The 19,857-nt window shown below is 45.4% G+C and overlaps 1 protein-coding gene across 8 annotated transcripts in view; it reads right to left on the reverse strand.

Moving 5' to 3' along the window:
• The window catches only part of POLN (DNA polymerase nu), a 245,440-nt gene that overhangs the window by 208,848 nt on the left and 16,735 nt on the right, over positions 1-19,857 (reverse strand). For all 8 annotated transcript variants that reach the window (XM_056554952.1, XM_056554951.1, XM_056554949.1 and 5 more), the window contains exons 4-7: positions 17,123-17,175; positions 15,364-15,771; positions 14,071-14,231; positions 579-682 (exon numbers count right to left, since the gene is read on the reverse strand). In XM_056554952.1, the coding sequence (XP_056410927.1) occupies positions 579-682; positions 14,071-14,231; positions 15,364-15,771; positions 17,123-17,175 (726 nt within the window). The remainder of the gene's footprint in view (positions 1-578; positions 683-14,070; positions 14,232-15,363; positions 15,772-17,122; positions 17,176-19,857) is intronic.

Consider the following 19,857-nt stretch of genomic DNA (forward strand, 5'->3'; position numbering starts at 1 on the left):
TTTAAACATCTGCCTGTGCAAAAAATAGGGACATGTAGCTTATTGATGTGGTTTTTGTGCAAAACCTGTTATAAGTAGACAGGACACATAGTAGCTTCACGGAATGGGGCTAATCCACATCCAAAGCTTCAGCAAAATATTCTGCATACAAAGTGAATGTCTTGGATTCCTGCTGTGGATCAGTGACAGATTTTTTCAACCAAAAAGTCCATTGTGTAAACAAGCACCAAACCATCCCTCCATCCCTCACTTGCACACTGAACAATCAGTTATCTAAACCATGGGGACCATTAAAATAGCCTCTTCCATACAGTCTAGTAGGCACCAGGAAGAACTACTACATTACTACTGGGCCCCTGTGTAGCTTCACTGGTTGACTGCACGTATATACACTGGAAATAAAATGATGACTAAGCACTTACCCAAGGTATGCAATAGACTAATAAAATATAAATTATAACTTGGCTATTTCAAATTATCAGAGGCGTTACAATCTGTTGCATTCAATTCATGACACTTGTCTTTTCATGTGGCAGAAGGTGAATTTTCTACCCTTTCTTAATAACCCTGCGTCTTACCGTTACTGCAGTTCATAAACTTCCCATAAATTGCTCGAAGGAAATCCTTTGCATTGAAGCAAATAACCGGAGCTCTGCTTTGTAAGATGTGGAGTAGTGTGGTTCTGTAAATAATGTATCACAAGATTTAAAAAAATTTAATTTACACGTAGGATTTATGTTGTTTAATTTAATTAAAGATGTATACTTAGGATTGGAGGTAACTAGCAGATCAGCAGGGGTCAGACCACTGGGACCCCTTCCGATTCAAAAACACAAATAAACAATACATAAAGGGAATCTGTCCGCTGCAATTCCCATTCCAAACTGTGAACATTGTACGATAGCTGTTAGGACAAGGAGACACATAGGATCTTTTATATATCTGTCTGTGCTTCCATAATGTTAAAAATTATTTTATTCTATGGTGCAAAAAGTCAAAGAGGTGCAGGTGGGAAACCATCTTCCCCTTCGCTATTTTTGTTCCATTGAGTCAGCTGGAAGCCGAGTCCTGTTTTCAAATCTTGCATCTGTGTACAATTTGTATGCAGAAAGCAGAAATGATATTAGGAAACAGGGCTTGGCTTTTAGTTATGTGTCAATGAAGCAGAAACAGGAATGGGAGAGGAGCGAGGAGGTGTTACAGCCCTCAGCACTTTGGGGTATAGGGAACACCTCTTTGGCTCTTTGCTCCACAAAATAAAAGTATTTTTCTACATTACAGAAGCCCAGACAGATATATGAAAGGTCAATTTGTCCCCCTGCCCTATCAGCTATCTAACAGCGTCAGCACTAGGTATGATACAGAATATAACTCAGGATCCGTACAGCATAAGTAATGTAATGTATGTACACAGTCACTCCACCAGCAGAATAGTGAGTACAGCTCTGGAGTATAATACAGAATATAACTCAGAGTAGGGCTGTCCACTGGAAGGGGTACTTGCTGTCCTTGGATCAGGCAAAAGCGTTTGATCGGGTTAATCATGAGTACCTCTGGTCTGACCTTCTGAGATATGGCCTGCCAGGGGGGTTTGTTGATTGGCTTAAGACCTTGTATGTAGGGGCAGAGAGTTTCCCACTTGTGAATGGTTGGATTGGCCGCTCTTTTGAGGTTGGGTCTGGTGTCCGTCAGGGTTGTCCTTTGAGCTCTTTGCTGTATGTGTTTGCAATCGATCCTTTCCTTAGGAGGATTGATTGTGGACCGTTGGCGGGGGTGAGAATGGACCTGGCGGTGCCGGATTCGGCTCTGAGGGCGGTAGCGTTCGCTGATGATGTCACCGTGTTTGTCTCCTCACAAGAGGAGGACAGATGGGTGATGTCAGAGGTGGACCGCTACTCGGAGGCATCCGGGTCCAAGATCAATCAGGATAAGTGTGAGAGTCTCTGGCTGGGAGGGGGAGATCTTGATTTTGATCTCCCGGACACCCTTCCAGAGCCCCAGGAATCCGCAAAAGTCCTCGGCATCGAATTTGGTCAAGGGGATTACCCCAAACAAAACTGGGACAGCAGGCTTAAGATCGCCGCTCAGAAGGTGGATCAGTGAAAGGGTTGGTCTTTGACCCTCCGGGAAAGGGTTAACCTGATGAAAACATTCCTGCTCCCTTTGTTGATATATCTGGGCAGTGTATGCATGTTGCCAGAACCTCTTTGGACCCGGGTCTACAGTGTGTTCTTCCAAATGTTATGGGGGAATAGACTGAACCTAGTGAAGAGGGAGGTTACTTACCGTACGAGGAGACTAGGGGGGTTGTGTATGGTCAACCCTGTGGTGTTCCTAGTGAATACCTTTCTTAAGACCAATATAGCAAACCTCTGGTCAGAGAGGGCTCCTCCGTGGGTATCCTACTGTAGGGGATGGTTTTGGCCTTTCTTCCAGGAATGGGAGACAGGAGGGCAAGTGAAGGATCTTTGCACACCACACGGACATCTCCCGGCTTATGCTACCCTGGTTCTGAAGGTTATTCGTCGGTGGGGTCTGGGGATGTGGGAGATTAGGACTCTGTCGAGGAAATTCCTTGACAAGAGGGTCCTGTCTTCTCATTTCCAGAGGCCATTGGCGCTCAAGGACTGCCCAAGTCGGGATCTGGAGGTGGGTTTAGAGCTTTTGAATTCTATCAGGATCCCCTTGAAGTTTTGGGACTTGACTTGGCGCTGCTTCCATGGGAAACTGTGTGTGAGGGACAATCTGAAGTGCAGGAGCTCTGATGACCGGGGATGTCCCCGCGAAGAGTGTGGAGGCATGCTGGAAAGCATGGAGCATTTTCTGCTTCATTGTCCCTTTAACACAGAGGTTTACAACAGAGTGGGCGCTTCCATTGGTTGGCCTCGGCTGGCCAGACTCTCCTATGCGGAATGGGCCTATGGGGCATTCAGAAACCTTGGAGGCTGGGACCGGTGCACTTTATTCCTAGTCAGCTCAGTGATCAGGTACTACACGTGGAACGCATGGTGTTTAGTGTCGACGCAGCGTAAAATCCTCCCTGTGGGTGAGGTTGTTAGGAACATTCTCGGTGACCTGGTGAAGGTGCGTTCTCTGGAGTACGAGAGGCTGGGTGATGGCAGGGCCTCTCGTCTGTGGAGGGGGTCTGCCTTTAAAGTGCCTTAGCCTGTTGTCTCCTCCTGGTGGTGGGCTGATGCTGGCACATTAGTCTTTTTGTTTTGTGCTGTAGATATATATTGATATAGGGCTTGCAGGCACTGAACTTGAGCTTTAGGGGCTTGTGTGATTGAAAAGCCTTATTGTTGTTTGTTGTTTGGTTTGTATAGTTTGTATTATTTTGTATATATTTGTTTTGTTTGTACATTTATGTATATGTGTATATGTAGGGGTTGTGTTGTGTTGTGTTGGGGTTTAGTGTTAGGTTGGGTGGTGGGTAGATGGGGGGAGGGGGGATTCTGTGTGGGACTTTTTATTAAAAAAATAAATAAATAAATCCTGGACTGGTTCATGGACGTCTGTATCATGGGATGCGGGACCAGCTCAGGGCCAAAAAATTAATAAAAAAATTGTATATTCTGTTTTTCTGTTTGCGGTGTTTGTTGGTGGTTTGACACATATTTATTATTTTGGGAAGGGAAATGCAACCGGACCAGTTTTTAGTTATTATTGTTGTTATTATTATTACTATAAGTATTATTATTATTGTAGAGTGTTTAGTAGTTGTTGCTATTATAGCGGTGTGTTAGGTGAGAATGAGGCTGGACCAGAAGATACCTGGTTGGACATTTTTGGACTAATATGGACTCATTTTTGTATATATTATACAGGTGTATGTTGTTTGTATTATTGTTATGGTGATGTTTATTCTTTTTGTAATGTTTTATATTTTTTTTAATAAAAGATCTACAGGATATAACTCAGGATCAGTACAGGATAAGTAATGTAATGTATGTACACAGTGATCTCACCAGCAGAATAGTGAGTGCAGCTCTGGAATGTAATACAGGATATAACTCAGGATCAGTACAGGATAAGTAATGTATGTACACAGTGACCCCACCAGCAGTATAGTGAGTGCAGCTGTGGAGTATAATAAAAAATATAACTCAGGATCAGTACAGGATAAGTAATGTAATGTATGTACACAGTGACCTCACCAGCAGAATAGTGAGTACAGCTTTGGAGTAGAATACAGGATATAACTCAGGATCAGTACAGGATAAGTAATGTAATGTATGAACACAGTGATCCCACCAGCAGAATAGTGAGTACATCTCTGAAATATAATACAGGATATAACTCAGGATCAGTACAGGATAAGTAATGTAATATATGTACACAGTGACCTCACCAGCAGAATAGTGAGTACAGCTCTGGAGGGTGTGGTCACTAGGTGTGTCTGTCTGTTGCTGAGCTCCTGAGACTCCAGACTTCCAGAGGAGAGAGGCTGATTATTCCACCTGCTTTCCCAGGAAGGTGGCAGCTTCCTGGGGGAGCCATCAGCATTAATCCCCTGACCTCAACTCCTCGGTCCAGGCTGGCGAGGGGTGTAGAGGGAAAGCTACCAGCCAGTGCCCCGGCTGGAGGGGTTAGAAGATCTGGCAGGGTCCGCAGCGATGTGGATTCTGTCCCTCCAGCAATGGTTGGGAGCCGCAAGGCTCTCAGCCAGGAAGAAAAGCCTGCAAGCAAGACAGGTTTAAAGAAGGTCTCTGCAGCACAGAAGAGCTCCTCTAAGAGATAGGTTATGGAGCAGTGGGGCCAGAGAAGACCCAAGGAGTCTATGGCTATATACAGCTCCAGACTTGCTGCCATGTTTGGTGAGTACGAACTCCTTGGGAAGAAGCTGAGGGAGCTGAGAGAGGAGCTAAAGTTTGCTAGGTATCAGGCGAGCACGACCACAAAGCGGAGGAAACCAGAGTACTCTGCAAGGGTTAAGTACTTGAGGCTGGAGCTGGAGGAGACTGAGCTGAGGAGAATGGCTGTCCTGGAGGGGAGCGATTTATTTAGGGAGAAACTTCTTAATGAGGATCGCTCCTCCAGGATGAAATCCCCAGTAAAAGAAGAGGAGATTGGGGGTGATTGTTCAGCAGAAGGTGAGAGCAGTAGTGAGGATGTGGTCCAAGAAATGGAGGCTGAAGAGGCTGAGGTGCTGGCAAGTAGGGAAGCTGTGGAAGCCAAGCCACAGCCAATGCAGGGTGTGAACATGTCCCAATAAGTCTGCCTGCAGGACAAGTGGCATTATCACCTTCATCAGGCGAGAGTGCTGGCGAGGAGGAGGAGGGTTGTGGTGGCGCTCTGCTGGCACAAATTGTAAAGATGGAGTCCCCCATGCATTCGGATAATTTTAGTTTTGGTGACGACCTTGGAGAGGAACAAATAATAAAAAAGAAGAAGAAAAGCCAGAAAAAAAACATCCGAGCAAGTAAAAATGATTTATGTTACTTTTGTGCACCCTGGGCCGGCTGCAAAGTCAGTTCAGGGTGCAGACCCTGGTAATCTGCCTGTCCCCCCTTCTGCAAATGTGGAGCGGGGCCTGAACACCGGGGATAATACTGTAAAGATGGGGGACAGCGTTGACCTTGCTTGTCATAGTAGTGGGGCCAGCACCTGTAAAGATACGGCCAAGGGGCCGGACAGTGTTGCGTACAAGGTAGCATGTCCCCAGTTAGGGGATATTGGCGCTGCGGGGCACTGCTCTGCAGGTGAGGGGGGGAGTGTCCAGCTGCCAGAGGCTGGTATGGAGCTCGGGCAGCCGAGCATAAGTAATGATAAGGAAGAGGGCGGCTCCCAGAACAGGTCTGGCACTGCAGGGCACTCCTCTGCAGGCAAAGGGGGGAGTGTCCGGGTGTCTGGAACCGGAGCGCCATTCTCGGCGGCCCAGTCAGCGGTGTCTGGCTCTTTTGAGTTGTGGCGCCGTGGTGGGGCTGCTGTGGGTGGAGCTGGCTGTGGAGGACTGATACCACAGGAACATGGACATGATACAACCCATGAAATGTTACTAGCGGTTAAAGAAATTGAAGTCGAGGTATTGGCGGAGGCTGAGGGCAAAGTATGCAACATTCCTATTCCTAAAGGGAAGATTGGTGCAAGGTTGAGTGTGCCCAATGAAGCCAATGATGCAAGTGTAAAGCCCGGCATCATAAAGCCAGCAAGATTACATCCCGGCCAGTCCAGTGCAGCTAGACAGGAGGAGACAGGCACAAATGTTATGTGTAATGTTACTGCCTCTACTGTTGTGTCTGGGGGGAGTGGTGTCAGTCCGGCTGCCCCCCCGGTAGCAACTGCTCCAATAAGGAGTTATGCTAATGTCGTTGCTGGGGGTCCCAGGGGATCCTCATCTCTTAATCCAGGGGTAGGTAACTTGCAACAGCACCTCCTGGAGGCTTTTTGGATAGAAAGACATGGACTTGGGGCATTCCGAGAGCATAATGGGGAGGTGGTCTGGTCCCTTCCAACAAGCGGGCAGGAGCGTGGTCGGAGGAATGTGGCCCGTCTGGTATGGAGAGGCGGTGATGCATGCCCTTCTAGGGCAAAAGTTGTGGAGCTTCTTTTCCAGATAGGATTCAGGGCTAATGACAGCTTTGCTCTGATCCACCCCTTCGGTACCTCTGAGTTCGACATCAGTTTTGTGAAGCCAGAAGGGCTTGAGCTCTTTTGGTCTAATCACGCACTGGTGAAGGACGAGCCTGTCTGGCGGGATTTTGCTGTGAAGGCGGTATCCCGCCAGAGTTTTGTCAAGAAAGTGACCGTTCTGACACGTAACGAGTCTCTTTCTTGCTATGACATCATGACCTGGCTGAGCAGGTATGGGGAGGTGACGGACGTCCCCAAGAAAAATCTGGATGAACATGGCATTTGGTCCGGAGCCTGGACGTTTTCCGTCCGCCTCCGCCGTTCAGGTAACACTGTCGCACACATTCCATCAGTCGCCTTTCTCGGCCGCGATAGGATCCAAGTCTTTTACCAGGGACAGCCGAAGCTGTGACACAAGTGTGGTGATCCCACCCACTTTAGCGCAAACTGCACTAAGCAGATGTGCGCATTGTGCGGTGCGGAGGGTCATCTGGCTGCTACCTGTGGCCGGATTCGCTGTAACCTGTGTGGTGACCTTGGTCACCCATTTAGCCTGTGTCACCGCTCATTCTCCAATGCTGTGACCACCCAGGATGGGGAGAGCAGTGAGGTTGCCTCATATGGGGTGGGGACCAGCAGAGGAGAAGGGGCACTAGAGCCAGTGAAGAGAGTTAAGAACAAGAGCCCCTCTAAGCTTAGGAGGGAGGAGAGACGCAGAAGGAGCAGGGATCTTGAAAGTTCCCTGGTAGAAGGTGTAGTCCGGGATCCTGCTCCGGACGCTGGCTCAGAGAAGACAGCTGAGGCTCTTGGGGACACCGATGAAGAGATAAGGAAACTTCGTAAAACGGAGGCAAATAGGGCCATTTCCTCAAGTTCCTCTCAATATGAAAGTTTGGATGAGGAAGATGGGAAAGGGCAAAAGGAAAAACAAAAGTGCGGCAGAAGGAGGCAGGGCCAGAGGGTACTCAGGGCATCATCTTCCTCCTCCGGTGTTGCAGGCCAAGTGTCTGGGAAAAGCCTGACCAACCCCCCTCTGATCGTTCTATCCAATAGGTATCGGGCCCTTGGAAAGGACTCATCCCTTTCTTTGGAGGGGGAGGCGGAGAGTATTTGTTCAGAGGCGGAGGAACCTCCGGGAGGTGCTGAGCCTGTTCCTTCTGAGGTAACTTTCTTGGGAGGGCAGGTGGCCCCTGAGTCAGGAGATGAGGATCATGGGATAGATATGTCAGCATCCCTAAAGAGGTCTAAAAAGAAGGAAAGGGGTTCTTCTTCTGACGGGGAAGGGGGGAAGAAGAAGGGTAAGAGGTAAAGGGGATAGGCCATCCAACTCGATCACTCAGGATGGCGGCACTCACCCCATTGATGCTGGCATCCATTAACTGTGCCAGCATTAAGTCTGATATGGCTAGATTTGCAGCCTTTGATTTTCTCGGCCGAGTTGAAGCCGACATTTTGTATCTGCAAGAGACCAGGTTGTCAGATCTAGCCTCCCTGGTAAAAGCCAGGAGAGAGTGGAGGCGCGGGCCCTCCCACTGGTCTCTTGCGACGTATAGTGGTGTGGCGGTCCTTTTTACCGCTCCTGTTGAATGCAGATGGGTTATCGAGTTGGAAATGGGGAGGTGCCTGATCTTAGATGTCCTCATGAAGGGGCAAGAGCTGCGGCTCATTAACATCTACGCCCCACAAACAAAGTGGGACCGTAAAAGCCTCTTTATGAGGATCAAGCCCTTCCTTTTTACAAGTCGGCAAGTGATCTTTGGAGGGGACTTCAATACTGTCACGAGGTCCCAAGATAGGAGAGGCTCCAATGGTCCTCTGGCTTATGATAGTATAGCCCTCAATAGCATAGTTAGGGAAGCTCGACTAGAGGATGCCCACATCCGGAGCCCCTCAGGCCACGCAGGTTTCACCTATCATCGAGGTAGCAGCAGGTCTAGAATAGACAGGTTTTACTTAAAGGAGGAAGCCGTCTCTTCCGCAGTGTCCGTGGTTGAGGTGGAGTTCTCCGATCACTGTAAGATTTTGTTTTCCTTGAATGTTTCAGAGACCCCCCAGATGGGTAAAGGTTATTGGAAGCTGAATTCGTCCCTCCTGGAGGAAGCACAAGTAAGACAGTCCTTTGAGGTTTTTCTTCAGAGTCAAGTACCTTTACTGGGCCTTTGTAGTAGTAAGTCAGAGTGGTGGGAGATATTCAAGAAGCGGGTTGCGGGGTTCTTCCGCCAGCTCTCGAGACTCAGGTCCCTGAACAGGTATCGCTTGTATCAGGGTCTGAGGAGGAAATTCGAGCTTCTCGTCTCAACTGGAGGTAGCCGAGAGGATATGTCCAGAGTGAAATCCTTGCTGATGAGGTGTCAGTACGATAGGCACGCATCTTTGGTTTTTGAGAGGGATTTCGGGAAGTACCGCTCGCCCGACCCTTGCAGAAACTGCAAGATGTCAGTGAGTAGTAAGATCATCTCAGGACTGATTGATAGTACGGGATCTCTGAATCGGTCCAGATCAGGGATCCTGGAGGTTGTCAGATCCTTCTACTCGCACCTCTTGGGGAGGAAGGATCTAGATCGGGACAAGATGTCGGCTTTCCTAGCTGAAACCATTCCTGAGCCAGGGGTAGACCCCTCTCTTGATGTTTTGGCAGAAGAAATCAGGGAAGAGGAAGTGAGACTGGCGATTGAGGGGCTCGCCCCTAAGAAGTCTCCAGGTCCGGATGGCTTAACATCCGAGTGGTACAAGACCTTTAAGGAGTCTTTAGCTCCCCTCTTGACCGAGGTATTCAATGAGTGTCTCTCCCTGGTCATTGAGGAGGTCGGCCCTGATTCTTCTCTCAAAGGGTAAGGATCCTAGATTGAGAATTGGAGGCCCATAGCTCTTCTCAATATAGACAGGAAGCTTCTGGCCAAGATACTGTTTAATCGGTTGGTGAAGTTTGCACCCCGGCTCCTTTCGGGGGCTCAGCACTGCTCTGTTCTGGGCCGAAGCACCTTAAGTGCTGTCCTTAGTGTCACGGAGGCAGTGGAGTGGAGTAGTGCGGGTCTCTGGAAGGGGTACTTGTTGTCCCTGGATCAGGCCAAAGAATTTGATCGGGTGAACCACGAGTATCTCTGGTCTGTCCTCCTGAGATATGGCTTACCGAGTACTTTTGTGAATTGGCTTGTCACTTTATATGCAGGGGCAGAGAGTTTCCCGCTGGTGAACGGTTGGTCTGGCCGCTCTTTTGAGGTGGGGTCTGGAGTCCGTCAGGGTAGATTGTGGGCCGTTGGCAGGAGTCGGGATGAGTCTGGCAGAGCTGGATGTCGCCCAGAGAGTGGTAGCGTATGCTGATGATGTCACCATTTTCGTCTCCTCGAGGGGGAGGTCGATGTGGTGATGTCAGAGGTGGAACGCTACTCGGAGGCATCCAGGTCTGAGATCAACCGGGATAAGTGTGAAAGTCTCTGGCTGGGAGGGGGAGATCCCACGTTTGATCTCCCGGACACTCTTCCAGGGCCCCAAGAGTCAGCAAACGTTTTGGACATCACATTCGGCCAGGATGATTATCCCACCAAAAACTGGGATGGTAAGCTCCAGGATGCCACTCAGAAGGTGGACCAGTGGAAGGGTTGGTCTATGACCCTCAGGGAAAGGGTACACCTGATAAAATCGTACCTGCTCCCTATCTGGACAATGTATGTACCTTGCCAGAGGCTTACTACACTAGGGTCTACAGCCTGTTTTTCCAACTGTTATGGGGGAACAGGTTGAACCTAGTCAAGAGGGAGGTTACATGCCGCACGAGGAGACTAGGGGGTTTATCTATGGTAAACCCTGTGGTGTTCTTAACGAACACCTTCTTGAAAGCCAACATTGCAAACCTCTGGAAAGAGAGGGCTCCTCCATGGGTACTCTCCTGCAGGGAATGGTTTCGGCCTTTCTTCCAGGAATGGGAGACAGGAGGGCAAGTGAAGGACCTCCGTACACCACATGGATATCTTCCGGCTTACGCTACCCCGACTCTGAAGGCGATACGTTGGTGGGGTCTGGGAGTGTGGGAGATCAGGACCCAGTCAAGGCGTTCCCTTGACAAATGGGTTCTGTTGACCCACTTCCAGAAGCCTCTGGCGCTCAGGGACTGCCCAGGTCGGGATCTGAGGGTTGGTTTAAGTCTTTTGAACTCAAAACGGATCCCCCAGAATTTTTGGGACTTGGCCTGGCACTGCTTTCAGGGGAAGCTATGTGTAAGGGACAACCTGAAGTGTAGGAGATCTGATGACCGGGACTGTCCCCGAGAAGAGTGCGGGAACACGCTGGAAAGCATGGACCACTTCCTGCTTCATTGTCCCTTTAACATAGGGGTCCATAACAGGGTGGGCGTTTCCATTGGCTGGAGTCAACTTGCCGGCCTTGCCTATCCGGAGTGGGCTTATGGAGCATTCAAGATCCTGTGTGGCCGAGATCGGTGCACATTATTTTTAGTTAGCTTAGAGGTTAGGTATCACACGTGGAATGCACAGTGTTTAGTATCTACACAGTGAAAAGTCTTTTCTGAGGTGGAGGTCTGTAGGAATATCACTGGTGACCTTGGGAAGATCAGGTCTTTAGAGTGTGGCAGATTGGGTACAAGTAGGGCTTCTCTCCTATGGAGAGGGTTTTCATTTGATGTGCCCTAGATGCTGAACCCTTTGGGGGAGGCACATCAATTCTGGTTAGGGATAGAGTGGTAGGGTCAGTGTTAGGGTCAGTGTGTAGGGACAGCTTAAACTTTAGGGTCAGCGATAGTGTGAGTCTAGGGAAAGTAGGTGAGGGATAGGTTTAAAAATTATTTGGTATCTTGTCTGCCATACTCTGATCCCGGTGGAGGGCTAGCGCATGTCACCTTTAGCTTTTTGTTTTGTTTTAGGGAAATGAGTGTATGAAGGGCTTGCAGGTAAATGAACTTGGGCCTTACAATTGTTATGTATATAGTAATGTAGTTATATGTATAGTTATGTTATGTATATAGTTATGTTATGTGTATAGTTATGCACTTACATTATTATGTTAATAAGTGTATAGTATGCGTTTAAGTAATTATGTTGTTGTTACGCTGAGCGCTCCGGGTCCCCGCTCCTCCCCGGAGTGCTCACAGCGTTTTCCTGTTCGCAGCGCCCCAGTCAGACCCGCTGACCGGGAGCGCTACGATAATGTCTCTAGCCGGGATGCGATCCGCGATGCGGGACGCGCCCGCTCGCGATTCGCATCCCGGCCCGCTTACCAGACTCGTTCCCCGTCTGTTCTGTCCCGGCGCGCACGGCCCCGCTCCCTAGGGCGCGTGCGTGCGATTTAAAGAACTGGTGCGCCACTGATTGGCGCCTGGTTCTAATTGGTGTGTTCACCTGTGCACTTCCTATATAACCTCACTTCCCCTTCCCTTCCTTGCTTTTACCTTGCCGGATCTTGTTGCCATTGTGCCAGTGAAAGCGTTCTTTGTATGTCCCAAGCCAGTGTTCCAGACCTCTTGCCGTTGCCCCTGACTATGATCCTTGCTGCCTGCCCTGACCTTCTGCTACGTCCGACCTTGCTCTTGCCTAATCCCTTGTACCGCGCCTATCTCAGCAGTCAGAGAGGTTGAGCCGTTGCCGGTGGATACGACCTGGTTGCTACCGCCGCTGCAAGACCATCCTGCTTTGCGGCGGGCTCTGGTGAATACCAGTAGCAACTTAGAACCGGTCCGCCGGCACGGTCCACGCCAATCCCTCTCTGACACAGAGGATCCACCTCCAGCTTGCCGAATCCTGACAGCTGTGTGGCAAACCTTTTGATGGCATGGCTGAATAGGCCTTGCTTTTACCTTCTTGTATATATGTATATAGGGGGCTATATAATAGGTTGGGTGGGGGAATGGGGGGTAAGAGGTGAGCTGGGTGGAGCCATTGATGAACATGCCTGGCTCCTGGTGTGGATTATGGACTGGACTGGACGTTTATACCATCTCATGGCCAGAGGGGCTGGAGGGGCTTTGGGATTAGATAGTGAAAGAGTTGTTATTGTTATTCATTTACCTGTATTTCTGTATATTTATGCTTACTAATGTTTAGATACCTTTCATTTTAGTTAAGGCAGCCGGATCTATTTGTTTTGAAATTTTTTGATATATATTAGGAGAGGATGGGTGTGAGTGTGGAATCCGCTAATGATGGTGGTGAGGATGGGTGTGAGTGAGTGTGGAATCAGCTGGTGGGAGAGAGAGAGAGAGAGAGAGAAAGGGAAAAAAAAATGTGTATGTATGTTTATATGTATGGTTATATGTAAGTGTTGTCTGTAATGTATCTGCTGCCTGTTAGTCAATATTTTCATTATGTCCAGGTTTGGACGGCTTTTATCTTCTATTGCCGGGCATGGCAGAGTTTTTGTTTGTGTAATTGGTGTGAGTTTAGTGTGATGTAAGGTGTTGGGGTACACATATTATTTCATTAGTTTTATATACGTGTACGTAATTAGCTTTAGTTGAAACTGGACTGGCTGGTAAAACGTTTAGTTTTTGTTATAATGACAATTTGTCTTATTTTGTTTCATATTTATGGCGCATGTAAGCTGAGTTTATGTTATGTATTATTGATTATGTCTGTTATGTTTTTTATTTTTATAATAAAAAGATTTACAGGATATACCGTATTTATCGGCGTATAACACGCACTTTTTAGGCAAAAATTTTTAGCCTAAAGTCTATGTGCGTGTTATACGCCGATACACCCCCAGGAAAGGCAGGGGGAGAGAGGCCGTCGCTGCCTGCTTCTCTCCCCCTGCCTTTCCTGGGGTCTAGAGCCCTGCTGCCGGCCCTTCTCTCCCCCTGGCTATCGGCGCCGCTGCCCGTTCTGTCCCCCTGACTATCGGTGCCGGCGCCCCATTGCCGGCGCCGATAGCCAGGGGGAGAGAAGCGGCGCCGACAGCCAGGGGGAGAGAAGGGGCAGCGGCACCCATTACCGGTGCCGCTGCCCTGTTGCCTCCCCCCATCCCCGGTGGCATAATTACCTGTTGCCGGGGTCGGGTCCGCGCTGCTTCAGGCCTCCGGTGTGCATCCCCTGCGTCGTTGCTATGCACTGCACGGCGCGGAGCATGACGTCAGTGACGGCCTCTCTCCCCCTGCCTTTCCTGGGGGTGTATCGGGGTATACACGCGCACATCCGCACCCTCATTTTACCATGGATATTTGGGTAAAAAACTTTTTTTACCCAAATATCCTTGGTAAAATGAGGGTGCGTGTTATAGGCCGGTGCGTGGTATACCCCGATAAATACGGTAACTCAGGATTAGTACAGGATAAGTAATGTATGTACAAAGTGATTTCCCCAGCAGAATAGTGAGTGCAGCTCTGAAGTCTAGAACAAGCTGTAAGTCAGGATAACTACAAAAAAAGTAATGTATCTAGAAAGTTATCTATATGTAAACTGTAAAATAGTGCATAAAATGTCTATCAAGCACAAAAGTCATGTTTTTATTCAGTTATTATGTTTCAAGGTTAAATGTAACATGCATGCTCACCTTAGCAAACTATGTTGTATCTGACCTTCTTCCCATAAGGCATCATCCGTAATAGTTATATGAATGTAAGTATTGTTGGCATGATAGATTTCGGCATCAGACACAGATTCATTTTTCTTTTTAATTAATAATAAAATTCCATTCATTGATGTATTGTCATCCTGCGAGAATATATTAATGTATAAACTGCTAAAGAAATGTATTATTAAACTATATTTAGCAATGAAACATATTAATGAATGAAGAATAAAATAATTAAAGAGGAAATGTGTGTTGTCTATCTCTATAGCAGGATGGAAAACGTTCATGGAAATAAAGAATAAGGTGAATCAGGACTGGGCTCAGGGGACACATTCATTTAAAAACGTGTGTTGCAGGAACGTTGCATTCAGGCTGTAACTCAGGATCAATACAGGATAAGTAATGTATGTACACAGTGACTCTACCAGCAGAATAGTGAGTGCAGCTCTGGAGTATACTTCATCTATGTCTGCAAAACTCCCAAAAAATGTCAAAGCATGTTGATAGGATTTGTTAAAGGTGTATTCCGGCTTCATACATCTTACCCCCTATTCAAAGGATAGGGATAAGATGTATGATCACAGGGGTCCCGCTGTTGGGACCTCCATGATCTCAGTGCAGCCCCCAAGAAGAGACGTAATGATCACGCCCCCTCGTGCCGTCACACCACGCCCCCTCCATTCATGTCTATGGGAGGTGGCATGACAGCCATCACGCCCCCTCCCATAGACATGAACAGAGGGGACATGGCGTGACGTTGCGAGAGGCGTGCCCGTGACGTCACGTCTTGGAGACAGCACCCGACACAGAATGCCGGGGGCTGCACCGAGATCGTGGGGATCCCAGCGGCGGGACCCCTGCAATCATACATCTTATCTCCTATCCTTTGGATAGGAGATAAGATGTAAAAAGCTAGAATACCCCTTCAAAATTTCACCTCATGCCTTGTATTGTCCTATACTATGTATAAATCTGTAAGAAAAATGTGCAACAATTCCAAGCAGTGTAGATGACAGTGCCTTGTCAGGGTACATAGTACACATAACACAAGGGAAACCATATTTCTCTAATTTTCCGGATAAATCTGCTATGTTTCCTACTTACTAACTAACAGTACAATGCAGCATACTGTATTGATCACAATGTGCCCTATTTATGACCTATTGTATGTATCAGGACAATAGTGCTATATTATGGAGGTAAATGTAAATGTCTATCCATGCAATGTTGTTTTTTATTGTCATCTGGAAAATGAGAGCCAAGAATACTGACCTTCGATGGACAAAGCTGTGATGATCCGTTCTGAAAAAGCATAGTTAGTACAATGGCCTCAGCATGCCGGATCTCCTCTAGTAACCTGCACTGCTGCTCCTCATTCATAGTCCAAATATTCCACAACTTTATCCCATCACTTACACCATTCCATTTTCTCTTAACTTCAATTTCAGGAACACTCATCTCTAGCTTTTCAGATGAAGATGGAATTGATAGACTATTATTATTTGTTCCTAATGCTACTGGTTTCTTCTTCTGTCTTTCTCTATCCTCTTGCACTATATCTGAACAAATATTCACGAATGGTTGGACATAATCTTGATCAATATCACTCCTGGTCAAAATTTTTGGTGACAGAGATGATGAAAGGACTTGACGTTTTACAGGTAATCCAGCATAAGCAATCTATTAACAAAACACACATAATCACTAACAAAAGAACCAGTAATAGTTTTCCTGATACTTTTACTAGATTTACATTAGCAGGGGGTGTCATGTATTACTGACTGCTTACACTACATATCTTCACTGTGTTATAAGCCATAACAATAAAACCACTGAGAGGTATCAAGAGTAACTTGGCCTCCAAATTCTTCAGATCTCAATCCTAATAATCATTTGTGGAAATTGCTGAAAATACAAGTCTGATCCACGGAGGCCGCACATCACAATTTACAGGACAGAATCTGCTACTAACATATTGGTTCTAGATACCATAGGTATTGTAGAGGCCATGCCTCAACAGGTTAGAGCTGTTTTGGAAGCACAAGGGGGACCTACACAATATTGAAGGGGTACTCTGGTGGAAAACTTTTTATTTATTTTTTTTTTAAATCAACTGATGCCAGAAAGTTGATTATATTTGTAAATTACTTCTATTTAAAAAATCTTAATCCTTCCAGTACTTATTAGTGGCTGTATACTACAGAGGAAATTCTTTTCTTTTTGGTTTCTTTTCTGTCACGACCACAGTGCTCTCTGCTGACACCTCTGTCAATTTTAGGAACTGTCCAGAGCAGGAGAAAATCCCCATAGCAAATATATGCTGCTCTAGACATTTCCTAAAATGGACAGAGAGAGCACTGTGGTCATGACAGAAAAGAAATCTAAAAAGAAAATAATTTCCTCTGTAGTATACAGCCGCTAATAAGTACTGGAAGGATTAAAACATTTTAATAGAAGTAATTTACAAATCTGTTTAACTTTCTGGCACCAGTTGAAAAGTTTTCCACTGGAGTAGTCCTTTAAAGTTATGGTTGGTTGGTGTAAATTCTACTGTAAAAATGTGGTCAAAGTGCCTATCCACTTTAAGGGGCATTTCTACAACCTGTCGTTGTCACTGTCAGGACTATGACCACACAAAAACAGGTGCAGGCTCCCTTCCTGCTCCACTGTGCTTGATTGATAGATCTTCTCCTATACATTAACATTGTATATTAATAAATTAGAAATAGGCAAAGTTCATATTTATGTCTTTATAATTAAAAAGGTATTTCAATATTTCTCTTTTGTTGCCATTGTGGGTGTCACATCTGAATTTGCTTTTCAGAAACCAATAATGATTTCTCAATTTGGCAGCCTGTTCTATTAATGTTTATCGTCAGTTTCTGAAAAGATAGTTAGGAACGTATGACCAATATGGCATTCTTTTCTTCATATTTGTGTTGCCGGGTTTGCACGCTCCTGAGAGCATAATGTGACAATAGTCTGGTGTATAAAACATAAAAGTGCTGCACATTATTTTCTTAGAACTTGCCTTGTCATAATATCCTGTGAAAAAGGAATTGCTGCTATGAGTTTCTGACCTATCTGTCAAAACAGAAAAAAAACTTGTGGTAATGAACAATGCTCTTTCCAATATTAAAGGGAAAATTTCAAAGTTATATGATATTTCCTTACTTTGAATGAATTTATAGCAGCTGGTAACAATACAGTGTAGCAGTTTCATTAAAAATAATTATAATTTCTCTTAAACCCAACAGTACAGTCAATTTTCCAAGCAGACGTGGGCTGCTCTACAGCAACTTGTATCTACCACTCCACAGACAGGCTGCAATACTGCCTGTATTTATGATTGCCTGTATACATAACTGCCTGTATATATGATTGCCTGTATATATGACTGCCTATATACATGATTGCCTGTATATATGATTGCCTGTATATATAACTGCCTGTATATATGACTGCCTGTATATATGATTGTCTGTATATATGATTGCCTGTATATATGACTGCCGGTATACATGACTGCCGGTATACATGATTGCCTGTATAAATGACTGCCTATATATATGATTGTCTATATATATGATTGTCTATATATATGATTGTCTGTATATATGATTGCCTGTATATATGACTGCCTGTATATATGACTGCCTGTATATATGACTGCCTGTTTATATGATTGCCTGTATACATGACTGCCTGTATATATGATTACCTGTATACATGACTGCCTGTATACATGATTGCCTGTATATATGATTGCCTGTATACATAACTGCCTGTATATATATTGCCTGTATATATGATTGCCTGTATACATAATTGCCTGTATATATGACTGCCTGTATACATGATTGCCTGTATACATAACTGCCTGTATATATGATTGCCTGTATATATGATTGCCTGTATACATAACTGCCTGTATATATGATTGCCTGTATATATGACTGCCTGTATATATGATTGCCTGTATATATGATTGCCTGTATACATAACTGCCTGTATATATGATTGCCTGTATATATGATTGCCTGTATACATAACTGCCTGTATATATGATTGCCTGTATACATGACTGCCGGTATACATGACTGCCGGTATACATGACTGCCTGTATACATGACTGCCTGTATACATGACTGCCTGTATATATGACTGCCTGTATACATGACTGCCTGTATATATGATTGCCTGGATATATGACTGCCTGTATACATGACTGCCTGTATACATGACTGCCTGTATACATGACTGCCTGTATATATATATGATTGCCTGGATATATGACTGCCTGTATACATGATTGCCTGTATATATGATTGCCTGCATACATAACTGTCTGTATATATGATTGCCTGTATATATGACTGCCGGTATACATGACTGCCAGTATACATGACTGCCGGTATACATGATTGACTGTATACATGACTGCCTGTATACATGACTGCCTGTATACATGACTGCCTGTATATATGACTGCCTGTATATATGATTGTCTGTATATATATGATTGCCTGTATATATGACTGCCTGTACACATGATTGCCTGTATACATGATTGCCTGTATACATAACTGCCTGTATACATAACTGCCTGTATACATGATTGCCTGTATACATAACTGCCTGTATACATGATTGCCTGTATACATAACTGCCTGTATACATAACTGCCTGTATACATGATTGCCTGTATATGTGATTGCCTGTATATATGACTGCCTGTATACATGATTGCCTGTATATATGATTGCCTGTATACATGATTGCCTGTATATATGATTGCCTGTATACATGACTGCCTGTATATGACTGCCTGTATATGACTGTCTGTATATATGATTGCCTGTATACATAACTGCCTGTATATATGATTGCTTGTATACATCACTGCCTGTATATATGATTGCCTGTATACATGACTGCCGGTATATATGATTGTCTGTATACATGATTGTCTGTATATATGATTGTCTGTATATATGATTGTCTGTATACATGATTGCCTGTATACATGATTGCCTGTATACATGATTGCCTGTATACATGATTGTCTGTATACATGATTGCCTGTATATATGATTGTCTGTATATATGATTGATTGCCTGTATATATGACTGCCTGTATATATGACTGCCTGTATATATGACTGCCTGTATATATAACTGCCTGTATATATAACTGACTGTATATATGATTGCCTGTATATATGACTGCCTGTTTATATGATTGCCTGTATACATGACTGCCTGTATATATGATTGCCTGTATATATGATTGTCTGTATATATGATTGTCTGTATATATGATTGTCTGTATATATGATTGACTCAAGACCAACCAAAATAGCTAAAATTTAACAACTTTTATTAAATCCAGTTAAAACCTATAGTTACTATAAAATGGATACAGAGTCATCGGTCTACAATACATAAAGACTCAAAACAGGGTAGATTCCCTCCAGGGTCGATCCCCTATTTAACACCCTTGTCAAACCCGACGCGTTTCCCCGTGGGTTAGATATGTCCATGGTTCATCAGGGGTTATACTTAAACCCCGGACACACAGTGGAGAAATATAACTTATTCTATTCAATGTGTAACAGGCAGGATGAACACATAGAACACACAGCAAGCAGGGTTAATTAATGTACAATATAGTTTCTGTAGGATTCCTCTTCATAGATAGTCTCCAATAGTGTCTTTGATAACCAATAGACCCAAGGTCCTTGATATGACCTCCAGGTTTAGTTC

The sequence above is a fragment of the Hyla sarda genome, chromosome 1, assembly GCF_029499605.1.
Source record: "Hyla sarda isolate aHylSar1 chromosome 1, aHylSar1.hap1, whole genome shotgun sequence".
NCBI classification, from domain to species: Eukaryota; Metazoa; Chordata; class Amphibia; order Anura; family Hylidae; genus Hyla; species Hyla sarda.